Raw genomic sequence first — 12,289 nt, 5'->3', positions numbered from 1 at the left:
CGTCACTATCTGTATTAATATGCCTTGATGCCTATATGTATAAATAGAGGCTCAGAGAAAACCCTGCGACCCTGAGTGCAGGAGAAAGGGGAATAGAGAATGGATTGAAGGATATATATATTTATATTTGTGTTTCACATCAACAGTCATCAACACTATGACAAGCAGTAATTACACTCCCACAGTTCCTGTAATAGGTGCTGAAACACTGGAGGTGGTGTGACCGCACATCTGCTGTTTCAGCCCACATTGAAAATGCCTGCAACTTATGACATTTTCCCCTCCTTTGCCCTTTTTGACCACCATTAATATCACAATAGTAGAAGTTGTCGCCGCAACTTTGTTGCATACGTGAAGTGATTTAGCTGGCAGCATAAAATACAGTGATGCATGCCGTGCATCTTTCCCCTAAACGGGTTCATCTGTTTCCTGCTGACTGGCAAATAGCCCCATGTGTATCATCAGTAATATTCATAGCTCTACTTTCGGGACGATCATGAATTATTAACTCATTGAAAAGATGAATAGCACCAAAACGGTGCTCGCAGATGCCCTCCCCGCGCACAATACAGTAGAGCGCACAATCAAGTTCAGTGCTTTTGGGGTCGAGTCAGGAAGTCGTTCTCTACTTAAGGTTAAACTTGAAAAGAAAATTTTGGAAGGCATATCAAGTGCGCGCAGCCGCGCTTAAAAGCACTTGGGGTGTGAGGAGAGACAACAATTTTGCAGAGAGAAATATTCCGGCCTGATTGCCAGCGCAAATTCCAAGCCAAAATACACGAAGAAGTCTTTTGAGCAATAATGTGCCTAAATTCTGCTCCAAGAAAATCACGACAGCAGTGCACTGCCAGTTTTTAAGTAAAGCAGCCCTAATGCCTATTGTCTCCAGATGTAACGGCTCTGAGAGAGAGAAAAAAAATCTACTATTTTATGACATGCAGCATGTGCAACGTGTCAACCCGACCCGATGTGCCTCGGCAGGAATTGTTCGTAAAATTCAAATTTTGTTCCCTCTTCATGCTCAGACAACACGATGATTCATCTGACAAGCACCAAAATGAGAAATGCAAATTGCTGAGGAGTGAGCGTGATGCCGAGCAGACCGAATTTAAAAAAAATATGCCTTTTTGCAATGGAAAGTACAAGATACAGACAGGCTCAATCTTTGGGACGGTGCGCGAAAAAGCCTTGATGCGACCCTCTGACATTTCATCGTGCTGCTCTTCAAGCTGCGCCATCATTGACTTACATATGCAACAACTTGTGTCTTTGTGCAAGAATGGATGGCATTATTCTTCGCCTGTGTGCACGGTTAACTAAGCCGCGAGGCTAACCTTGAGGTTGCAGGTTGTATAGCACAATGCTCCCGAGCACACGTATGGAGAAAGCGCTACAACTCTGTCTCTCGCCGGGTTACAAAAGAGCTGCAGATGTAGCAGCGTTTGTTCCCGTGCCTTTGAGAAGAGACTCACTACTTTGCCTGGAGTGAAGGTGCTGAACAGGCTCGAACAGGCGTGGGCAAACTGCGGCCCGTTAAGCTTTTTAATCCGGCGCGCCAAACCTGAAGAAATTATATTAAACGTAAGTAAGCCATGAAGTACTTGTATTTTTTAAGGGTATTGTAAATAAAGAGCTTAATACCGTGGGGCTTCAAAGACAAATATTTTGTTGGAATGATTTTGTTCATTTTCATTAGACATTAAAGCACATGTTTTCTACACATCCCATGATATAGATTTTTCTCCTATGAGGCGGGTCACCAAAAGACTCCATCCATCTGCTCCTGGTCCAGCCCATTTGTCAAATTTTATTACCCATTGTGGCCCCACCAGTCAACACAAGAACATTTTCGCGCCCTCCCAGAGGCCCTCAAGGGAAACCCTGTACTCGCAGGGTATATGAAGAGCGTCACATTTTGTAGATGCGAGGATAAGCCCACTTTGCATTCAGGAATCAATCGGCAATGCTGCTGAAAAGATCCCGGTGGATTTTTTTCGGGCTCCTCCTGTGCACGGCTTATGCACGCTCTTTTAGTCACTCATTTCAGTGTAATCAACAACTTCATAAAGGAGACGCGCCAGGAAATACCGTCGGCATCGCTAATCGGCAAATCCAATTTCTGGAATCAATGCCATTGATTTGCGAATTAATTCTGCATACGCAATGCCGCCACTTTGCCTTACTTTGGGTGTCGGGGAGGTTTTAGCGGTCAAATGCATTATTGAAAGAGGCTTTTTACCCAAGCGGTGGCTGATGCAGAGAGCTTAGGGGCTTGTCAGTCTTGATGTAAAGCTTTATTTGCCGAGCGAGTTAGTGTGAACAGCCTTTTAGTCCTGCTCGGAGGACAGTGGCATGGATTTATCTCGTGTGAGTCCGGGAATATCAAATGTGTTGAATAAGGCATTGCCCTGTCAGGAATATTGATGAAGGGGTTTTTGAGGTGGCGCCTGCATATACGTGCAGTTTATCCGTAGTTTAAAGTCACACCGGGTCTCTTGCAAGTCGCCGCGAAGTTCTGCATCTAAATGATCGTGCGGACGGGGGTTTGGTCATTCCATATTGTGTGTTTTTTTTTTTTCACTTTGCCTTGCCTTTGCTGTTTTGTTCCCCTGTCTTATGTGGAGTCAGCAAACTGCTTTTGATCAGAGACGAGGAGCAGGATGAGGGCGGGGTAGAAAATTGGTATTCTCAGCACAGGGAGGAGGAAAAAAATACACCTCAGTCAAGATCTAAAGGAAACAAAATCTTCAAAATACAGTCAAGTTATAGCGGGGAAAAAAAATTTTGGTTTTGAAAGTTTTCGATCCCCGTCAACCTTTTACCAGCGTCCTACCTGGACTGGGATGCGGCGGCGTTTTAAGAAGTTCCTGCGGGGCTCGGGTGGGCTTGGCAGCTGACGTGGGGGAGAATAAAAACGTTCACCTGTACGACTTGATTTGTGCGCGGCGGCGTTAACCTTGGCAGGAGAGGAGCGGCGGTGGTTGCAGCCGGGGGGGCTGCGAGGTAAAGACAATGCCCCGGCACAAAGGGAGGCGACGCGCCGATGTTTTGGGAGGGGGTGGGGGGGGGCGCACGCCTTGATTCTGTGCCGTCGCGCGTTTGGTTGGAGTGTGTTGTCTCTCACTTCCAAGTGTGTGTGTGTTTGTGTGTGTGTGTGTGTGTGTGTGTGTGTGTGTGTGTGTGTGTGTGTGTGTGTGTGTGTGGGCGCATGCAGGGGGCCACCGAATGTGCATCTCTTTGATTGTCAGTGTGTTATACCTCTGTGTCACGCGTGCATCATGCATGCCTCTGTGTATGTATGGCAAGGTCTCTTGCTTGTGTGTGTGTGTGTGTGTGTGTGTGTGTGTGTGTGTGTGTGTGTGTGTGTGTGTGTGTGTGTGTGTGTGTGTTCTGCCGGTAAACTCGGCATTAGCGGCAGGAGATTTCAGGCTCGGTCAGCTATGAAAGCACGACTACGTGAGGAGAGTGCTGCTGCTGCCGCTGCCGCTGCTGCCGCCGCTGCTGCCGCCGCTGCTGCCGCTGCTGCCGCTGCCGCCGCCGCCCACAGACGACCAGCCCCTCATCCACTAATTAAAACCCTCTATCACTCTCCGTGTCTCATCTGGCGGTCTATCTATTCGTCAGCAACTCCCCACCCTCCTCTCTCTTTTTTCCATCCCTCATTTTCTTCACTCCCTTTGTACTCATCTGCATCCATCCCTCCGTCGCTCTTTTCGGCAGGAGCCCGGGACTCCCAGCGGGCGGCGGGCTGTTTTGTTGTGTGTGTGTGTGTGTGTGTTTTTTTCGGGGGATGGTGGCGGCGGTGGTGGTGGTGGTGGTAGTTGAAGTATAACATGGTCCTCTGGGTTTTCCAGGGCTTCGCTTCTGAGGTGTCCCTGTCATACGCCTGAGGAACCACACTGGCGCTAACGAATAGAAGCAGATAGATTTTGAAGCTGCCCCCCCCCCCCGCCCCCCACCCCCACACACCTCCTTCCCTACACCACATATTTTTAAACGCACCACACCCCCCCACCCCCACCCCACACACACACACACACACACACTCTCTCTCTTTCTCTCTCTTACTCACTCCAGGCATCCCTTTCTCACAGCTCACTGTTTACTCCCACAGGACCTGTAGCCTGGATCCGTGTTTGCAGCAACAGACTGCGCCTTGATTCCTTCTGATGATTAAGCCGTCATAATGGAGGACAAAATGAAAACCTGCAACCAGCAGCGGGACCGTCAGCCGCGGGTTCAAGTTTCACGCCTTGACGTGTCAGAGAGTGTGCATGTGTGTGTGTTTGTATATACATACATATATATAGGTATTATACATATATGTACATACGTATGTGTACGCAGCTCGTCTTCATCTCCGTGGCATGCAAGTGAGCGGGATTAGCTCGACTCTGCGCAAACAACCTTGGATCCTGGAGGTGTGCGTGAGCCAACAAACATCGTGGCTCGCCACTCACTCGGGGACTTTGGGGGCTGTTATGAAAATAAGGCAACCTCGGCACGGCGGAAATGCATTCGCAATCCCGGAACTACACGGTATCAGTAATTTGAGACAATAACGCCATCGGATGGCGCTCTCCTCCCCTCTCCCCCGTTCTCCCCGTCCCGCCTGTTTATTTACCAGTGCGAAACTCAATTTCTCTGCAGCTGCCTGGCCTCAATCCTCCCTCTGTCTTTTTTTCCCCTCTTTCCCCCATTTTGCATGCACCCGCTTCCCGTTTGCTGTGATTTCGCTACATTTATTTGAGATCGGGAAGCCTAAATCGGTTTTGACTCGTCCTCATGGTCCCTGCCTTTGCGCACGGCGATCTCCGCTGCAATGCTTGTCGCATTATTGTTGCTTTGTCAGACGTCTGAAAGGCCCCCCCCCCCCCTTTTTTTCCAAAGAGCAAATCCTGTTTAAAAGCAGCTGTGTTTGCGAGCCTCCTTCACTTCTTTTTTTTTTTTTAGCAGATTTGTCCGGACGGCTGCTGGTCCGTGGCTGCGCTGTTTGAGCGAATGGATGGATAGGAGGGGGATCAAGTGGATGGGAAGTCCCATTAGACTCTATTGCAACAGTGTAGCCACGGATTATAACTCCCATTTTACCATACTATTGTAACTTTTGTGCAAATGCGGGAGCGATATCCGACGGAAAGAAAAGAGCCAGTGGGAGAGCAAGGAGGGAAATAGCTGAAATGCAAGGCATGTGTTTCGCCCAGCGTTGTCACTTAGAGTCATTTCAGACCGTGCAGAGAGTTCATTAGACTGTGATGACTTGTACATCACCACTGTGCTATTAGCGGAATCACTCCGTGACATATAAATACATTCAGACCGCACACAATCTCTGGAGTTCAAACATGAAATTGTACAATCGATGTGATTTTGCCGTAAAGGCACCGACGAAGGCAGCGCTCTGCCGAGAGTACATACAGTACCGCACCGCTAACACGGCAGGTGGGGGCCTTGTACATCATTAATGTCATCAATTTTACATACGGAGGGTCTTACACGGAGATAAGAAAGACTGGGTTGTAAGCCACTGGCGGTGTGGTGATGCAATCAGTTAAGCACTTAGTTGCTTCTGCGGAGGGATCGCTGCGTGTGCACCAGTCTCCCCCCCCCCTCGCCCGCCCGCCTCTGCTCGACATGTGCATCAAAAAATGATGAGCGAGGTGATGATACCCATCTTGTATGGCGAAGGGTTTGAAGATCCGCCCCATTAAAAATTGACTCACGCGTGCCGCTAATTATTCCGACATCCACAGATCTTCCCTGGATGGCCCGACTTGCGCGCGTGCGCGCGTGGGTACATGCGTGTTCCTGTGAGCAGGACGTCTCGGCTGCCCTCCTCTCCATGAGTCGCCGCCAATCATCGCTCGATGTCAAAACCCGGGCCGCTGTTCTGCGCCCAGGTGCCGCTGGCCGACTTGTCCGACAGAACGCGGCCGCCGTGTCTCGTTTGAAGTGTGCTCGGCTCAAGGAAACAACCTCCAGGTTCCGACATCAAAACCAAGAATCAAACCCCCCCTAATGGGCACCCCACTGTGGGCTAGAATTAGCGGAGAACAACCCCCGCTAGCAGGCTTACTGCTCTAAACGTGGGGGCCTCTGAGGACGAGGTGCACGGCGGAAAAGCACGCAAAAAGAGGGGGAAAGAAGGAAGAGGGCGGATGAGGCCGAGGACGGGCCGGGAGAGGTGAAGTTGAGGGGGAAAGAAGGAAGATGGCGGATGAGGCTGAGGACGGGCCGGTAGAGGTGAAGTTGAGGGGGAAAGAAGGAAGAGGGCGGATGAGGCCGAGGACGGGCCGGGAGAGGTGAAGTTGCGCGGTGGAGTGACGGGTGCTAGTGGTGCTCCAACAGGAGGAGCGGTGTGCGTTTCACACACGCACAAATAACAAAACGCCCCAAGACGGAGCTCCTTGCCGGGTTTGCTCTCATTCCGCCGTGCGCAAAGCGTGTGACAGACATGAAACGGGACCGAGAGCCTCTGCAGGCAGGCAGACAGACAGACGGCAGCGAGCTCGCGGCCGGCGGGGTAATGTATACTCTCGCCGCCTGCCGCTCCAGAGAGAAGGTGACACCAGTCAATCCCTGTCTGACAGGGCAGCTGAGATAATAGCGGGCTTTGATTCCCGGCAATAACTCCTGCCAGTCAAAATGAAAGGTGTCATGATTGCGGGGAGCCGCGCACGTGTGTTTTTGCGTGCGTGCGTGCGTGCGTGCGTGCGTGATTGCGTGCGTGCATGCGCGAGCAAGTTGCACAGCCTTGCCGCACAGGGCTGAGATAATTAGGTGCAAAGACGCCGTGTGTTTTAAATTCGGGTGGAGGGACGAGCAGCTTTTTCACACGCAATGATGACTCCTGCAGGGGACACGGTGTGTGTGTGTGTGTGTGTGTGTGTGTGTGTGTGTGTGTGTGGGAGGACTGCGCAAGAGAATTTAGCCGGATTTATTTATTTATTACAGAGTTATTAATTTAGCTGTCAGGGCGGCCGTGATGTCGTTTTTTTTTGGTAGTGTTGCGTGTGTGGGTTTTTTTTCGCTGCGTGTCACAATACAAACTTGTCAAGCCCTTGCCTAAGGTGAGCGCGAGGCCAGAGGCAGGCGTCCTTTCAGGTGGAATAAAAGCGTCGCCCGCCGCGGCAGAAAGGTCAGCTGTAAACCTGTATCAGGCCGGTCGGCCGGTGATCACCCCGCCGCCGCCGCAGATCTCTGAGGTATTGAGCAGGCCACGCTCTAATGGCTTTGATATATGGACTACAGGACTCCCCGAAGAGGTCAATACCATAGCACTTTGTCTCTATGAGCAATGACCCTCTCAGGCTCCATTTAGAAGCTTTATATCTGCAGGAAATAGGCTGGAAAGGCCTCGGGGTGCCGGGCCGCGGCCGGCCGAGAGGGGACCTAATATGAATGAAGTATTTCCTAATCACGTCTTTTCGGCGCGCTCCAATCGTCATCCCGATCAATCATTAGCGACGGCGGCCGGCGACTGAGCACATTGTTGCTGGGGACGTTATCAGAAGTAGATTTTGATGTGGTGGCGCTGCTGGAGAGAGAGGGAGGGGGGGGGGGGAGCGGGAGAGGGAGAGGGGGAGAGAGAGAGAGGATCCCCGGGCCGAACGGGCTGATTTATTATTGCTCCGTGTGGAAGGGCACGGACACGGAGACGACTGGTATCTGCCGCTGTTTCATAATTACTCTGGAATCTGGTGAATGTTTAATGAGGGCCCGCGAACGTGCGTGCGCGCGTGCGCTCGCCTCCAAATTTGTTGATTTATCCACGACTTGTCAACGGCGGCCTGCGAGAGGGAGATAAAACCTCGCAGCGACTGCAAAAAACAGAAACCACATGCGCCGGGACATGAGGGGAGGCAGTGAGAGAGCGAGAGGGAGAGAGATTCATTTTGGCCAATTTCTCTTCAAACGCAAGCAGACATGATGGCCGCCGCCGCCGTCCCTTCAGAGCGTATTGATTTACTGACCTTTGGTGTGAACGATGAAAGACGGCCAAAAAAAGGGGGCTGCTTATGAACGTCGGCCGTAATTGGAACGAGCAGATGTTGCAATATTGTCGGGCTGCTGCGCAGTAACGCATTTCTATTTCTATTTTTTTCCCCTTCCCTCTTCCTCCGCTGACTCATCCCTCTTCCCTCTCTTTCCCTCCCCGTTTGCTACCTCTCCTCCCAGACTCTGTGCTCCGCACCGTGGCCGTGCTGTGCTTTTGCTGAGCGACTGAAGCGGGTCCGAGCAGAGCCACCCCCCCATCCCCTCGCCCCCCGAACCCCTCTCCACCCCACCACCACTCCGCCAGCCATGGAGGAGATGGACAGCAAGCCCTACCAGCCGCTGTCCAAGGGGCGCCACGAGATGGAGATGTCCTACACCAGCTCGTCCGACGAGAGCGAGGACGGCCGCGCCGCCCACCACCGCTCCTACACGTCGCGCGAGACCCTCCCCGACTACACGCACGAGCTCCGCCTCACGCTGGGCTCCCACCGAGAGCGGCAGAGCAACTACAGCCAACCGCAGACAGGTACGGCGGTGTTGTCGTCTGGTTGTTGTCGGGGGAGGGGGAGGGAGAGGGGGAGCAGGAGCAGGAGCAGGAGCAGCATCCTCGGGTGCAAGTACACAGTATTTAACAGATAACATCTGCCCCCGAACAGACACTTGCATGCATGCAACACACACGCGGCGGACACACACACCTGCACACGCTGAGGCCTTTTAAAAGGACCTATGTGAATTAGCCATTACAGTTACACAATGAACCAGAAGGACAGTCGGAGGCAGCCAATTACCTCCTCTCCACAGAGGTGATATTTCTCTCCCACAGCTAAACTAGGTCAACCCCAAACCTCTCTGGCCTCACCTGGGGTGGAAAAGCACCCTTCATTACACACACACGCACACAAGCCGGGCCTGCAGACATACGGCCGACACACACACACACACACACACACACACACACACACACACACACACACACACACACAGCGAGGAAATTCTTTCCTGCCGGTGACAGGTGTGGGGGGGAATGGGGCCAGCAGCGGTGGCCGGCTGTGATGGATGGCCTCCTCGCAGGTCATGTGTGGTGTTAAGAGAGAAGCTGCGCCTCGTCAGGAGCGCGGCGCTGCACGGGGTCCATACTGATCAATGCACTGTCTCTCCGTCACCCCGACCTCCCGCCAGACTCCCGACGGGCCGCGGCCAAACGCGGCAAACCGGCAGCATCATCTATTCAAAACTTGCAGCAATCAGGGCGAGGCGAGGCCACTGGGACGTCGGCTGCTTGAATGCCCCACCTTGCTTTGTGCTACATCCCAGCGATGGGAGTCATTGCAAAGAAAAGGAAAGAAAAGGAAAGTCTGATTCTGCAGGCTTTTTGGCGCCTCAATAAAAAAAAGAAGAAAAACCCCACAGTCTGCCTTGCCTGCCTGCCTGCCGTCAGTGTCATATGGTAAGGTGCCTACGACGTCCCACCGCAGCCTTCTTGAAATGTCAGTGGCAGCCGCTTCTGCTAGGCACATCTGTTCACCTTTTGGGGCCGCGTGGCAGTTATATATAGTCAACCGACTGCTAAAGGAGGGGCCACGTCGCCCCCAGTGACGTTATTAATGGATTACACCTTTTTCCTGAGAAAATTCCCCAATTTGTTTCTCCTCTAATTCCCCTCCCATGGTCCTTGTATTTTCTTCCACTTTTTAAAAAGCACCACTTCTTGCCCTCTCCTCTCCTCCCCTCACTCCCCTCCCTCTCCTCCCCCTTTTCTTTTTTTTGCTTGGGTTTGTTTTTCGACCTTAATTGCCAGCCCTGTGCGTCTCAGCCTCTGTCACCTCTTACACCTCTCGAATGCAAGTTTTGAAAAAAAAATATTATTATTATTTTTTTCATACTAATTGATGCCGTTGGTCTGGTTTACACCACGGGGCATCAATCAGTGTATGGATTAGTTTTCAGAGTAGCTGGTGAAGTTTTAAGCCCTTCGGCCCTTGTTTTCTTTGCCATACTATACCCATATTCAGAGTTTTAGACATCACAATGCAGTGGTGCAGCAGTGGGCACGGTTGCCTTATAGCAAGAAGATTGAAGGTTTGTTTCCTAGTTCAACTTCAGGGAGCTTTATTATCCCAGAAGGGCAATTGGTTAAAAGTCAGCAGAGAACTAGACAAAAACAGACCAGACAACAACAACAGACAAATAAATAAAAGAAGAACAGTCGAACCAATACAATTGCAACAGAATCTGCAATGCAAGCAGCCAGCGACCTCGGGCCTGAAGGTTTAAGGAGCCAATTGCTGCAGGGACCCAAGAGCGTTTGAGCCTATTTGTCCTGCATCTAGAGTGTGCAGGTACAGGCTAGCAGACTTTGTGTTCTTGACTATGTCATACCAAATTTCAGTTTTATAGTTACAAGCTGCAGTGGTGCAGCAGCGGGCTGCACTGTTGCCTTATTGCATTTCAATTTGCCCAAGATTTGCAGGTTTGATTCCTGTCCTTGCTGTGTGGAGTTTGTGTTCTCCCTCAGGTTCTCTGTCTTCCTCCCACGGCCCAAAGACATTGGGATTAGGCTCGCTGGCAACTCTAAATTATCCGTAGGTGTGAGTGCAAACGCGAGTGGTTGTTTATCTCCGCGTGACCCCCGCAAAAAGCCTGCCGACTTATCCGGCGTTTAACCCCGCCTTCACCCCGAGATAAATGGGATGGACTCCGGAACCCCCCGCGACCCTGAGTGCAGGGGAAGCAATAGGAGGAAAATAGATGGATGGATGTATATATGTCATCCTGGACCCCTGGAGTAACCTTGCACAATTAATTGTGTTGTCATGAACCCCGAGGAGAGGTAGAATTTAGGTTTCACAAAGGGCTGATGTCGTAGCACACACACACTCACTCGCTGGGACATAAAGCAGATAAACTGTCTTAACTTTCACACGTTTGAAATAACCGATCAAGTGTGTAATAATAAAGCACGTGTTTTTGCTGCATTATGTCAAATGCCGCATAAAAATACCTTGTGAATCATTCATAAAACGCATGATTATTTTTTTCCCCACATCGAACCAGATTACAGTGTATAACGTCCTATGAATGAGTGTCTTGGCCGTTGAGCTTCCCTCTATGAATACGTAATGAAAAAAAAAACAAAAACAGGTCAAAGTCTCGTTTTTTATATTTATATATATTTCAGTCTTTTCCTCTTTTTATATAATGTAGTGAGTGCCGAGAAAAACGGCACAGTTTAGAGAGTATTATTGTAATCCTACTGAAGCTGAAAGCAGAGTTTTATTCCTTTCATCAATGTTATTTTTTTATTTCTTTTAATCATACCTGAGCCTAGATCTGCTGTGATCCTGAACAGACCTAATATTCTTGAGTGGTCATTCTGTGTTTGTCTGCTAGTGTTTTCTCGTAATACGCAACACTGATAATTTTTGCAGTAATTTTGAATTCTTTTGAATTCTGTGTTTTCTTTTCTTCTTACGAATGAAGAGCGTTGACTGAAATTGGAATAGATGTTCAAAATGTCTTTTCCCTTTTCTAAAACAAATCAGACGCCCAGAGCAGGAAATTCACCATTATTCAAGTCAAGAAAAAAAAACACATCCTTTCCTCCACAAATGACCTCCTTGCTGTGTTCCGGGGAACAGGGGCTGGTCAGCTTGTCAAGTGTGCGGCCCGGCCGTGTTTTGTTGCTATGGTGAAATGACCTATTTTCTCTCCGCGTTGACCCCTCGCTGCCAATTTGAGCTAAACAGGTGGAGTGTGGCATTGACCGACAAACACCGCCCAGGTTTAATTCCGTAAGAACAGTGTGCGATACTCATTTGGTCTCGACCCCATCAAAGGGGGCGCAGCAGGACCCCGTTGCTGGCTAAGGCGTTGGCCAGAGAAACGCTGTGATTGGTGCTCGGGAGACCTGACCTAACACACATATTACCTGGACTAAGTGGGCAGAGGAAGTCTTTCCAGTGTGGGAGTGTCGGGTTTCCCAGCTGCAGTGCTATCTGTATAGATTTCAATTAATTCTGTTAGTTCCATCACTTCCACCTGTACGTTCCAAACAGAAAATTCTGGCGGTGAGGAAGAAAATTTACTCAACTGCCCCGGCAGACAAAAAAAAAGAAAGAAGTGGAGCACAATTGAATCGAATTGAATTGAAGTGTAACCAGAGGACTAACACAGTATATCTGATGTTCTCAGATAACGGGTTGATGCCGCGTTGGAGGGCGTTCTAATACCTGAAAGCATATGGGGCTCAATTTTCTCCTCAGTCTGAGTCAATATTAATAAGGTTTGA

The 12,289-nt window shown here is 50.3% G+C and overlaps 2 protein-coding genes across 2 annotated transcripts in view; both read left to right on the top strand.

Moving 5' to 3' along the window:
- The window catches only part of tenm1 (teneurin transmembrane protein 1), a 196,597-nt gene that overhangs the window by 7,701 nt on the left and 176,607 nt on the right, over nt 1-12,289 (top strand). Inside the window, exon 2 of the mRNA XM_076043360.1 lies at nt 8,179-8,524. Within this exon, the coding sequence (XP_075899475.1) occupies nt 8,305-8,524 (220 nt within the window). The 5' untranslated portion in view covers nt 8,179-8,304. The remainder of the gene's footprint in view (nt 1-8,178; nt 8,525-12,289) is intronic.
- The window catches only part of asb12a (ankyrin repeat and SOCS box-containing 12a), a 321,968-nt gene that overhangs the window by 155,977 nt on the left and 153,702 nt on the right, over nt 1-12,289 (top strand). The gene's annotated exons all lie outside the window — the stretch shown is intronic.

Source organism: Nelusetta ayraudi, unplaced genomic scaffold, assembly GCF_046127955.1.
Source record: "Nelusetta ayraudi isolate G7.1 ecotype Tasmania unplaced genomic scaffold, CSIRO-AGI_Nayr_v1 ptg000075l, whole genome shotgun sequence".
NCBI classification, from domain to species: domain Eukaryota; kingdom Metazoa; phylum Chordata; class Actinopteri; order Tetraodontiformes; family Monacanthidae; genus Nelusetta; species Nelusetta ayraudi.
This window is presented reverse-complemented; position numbering and strand designations above follow the sequence as displayed.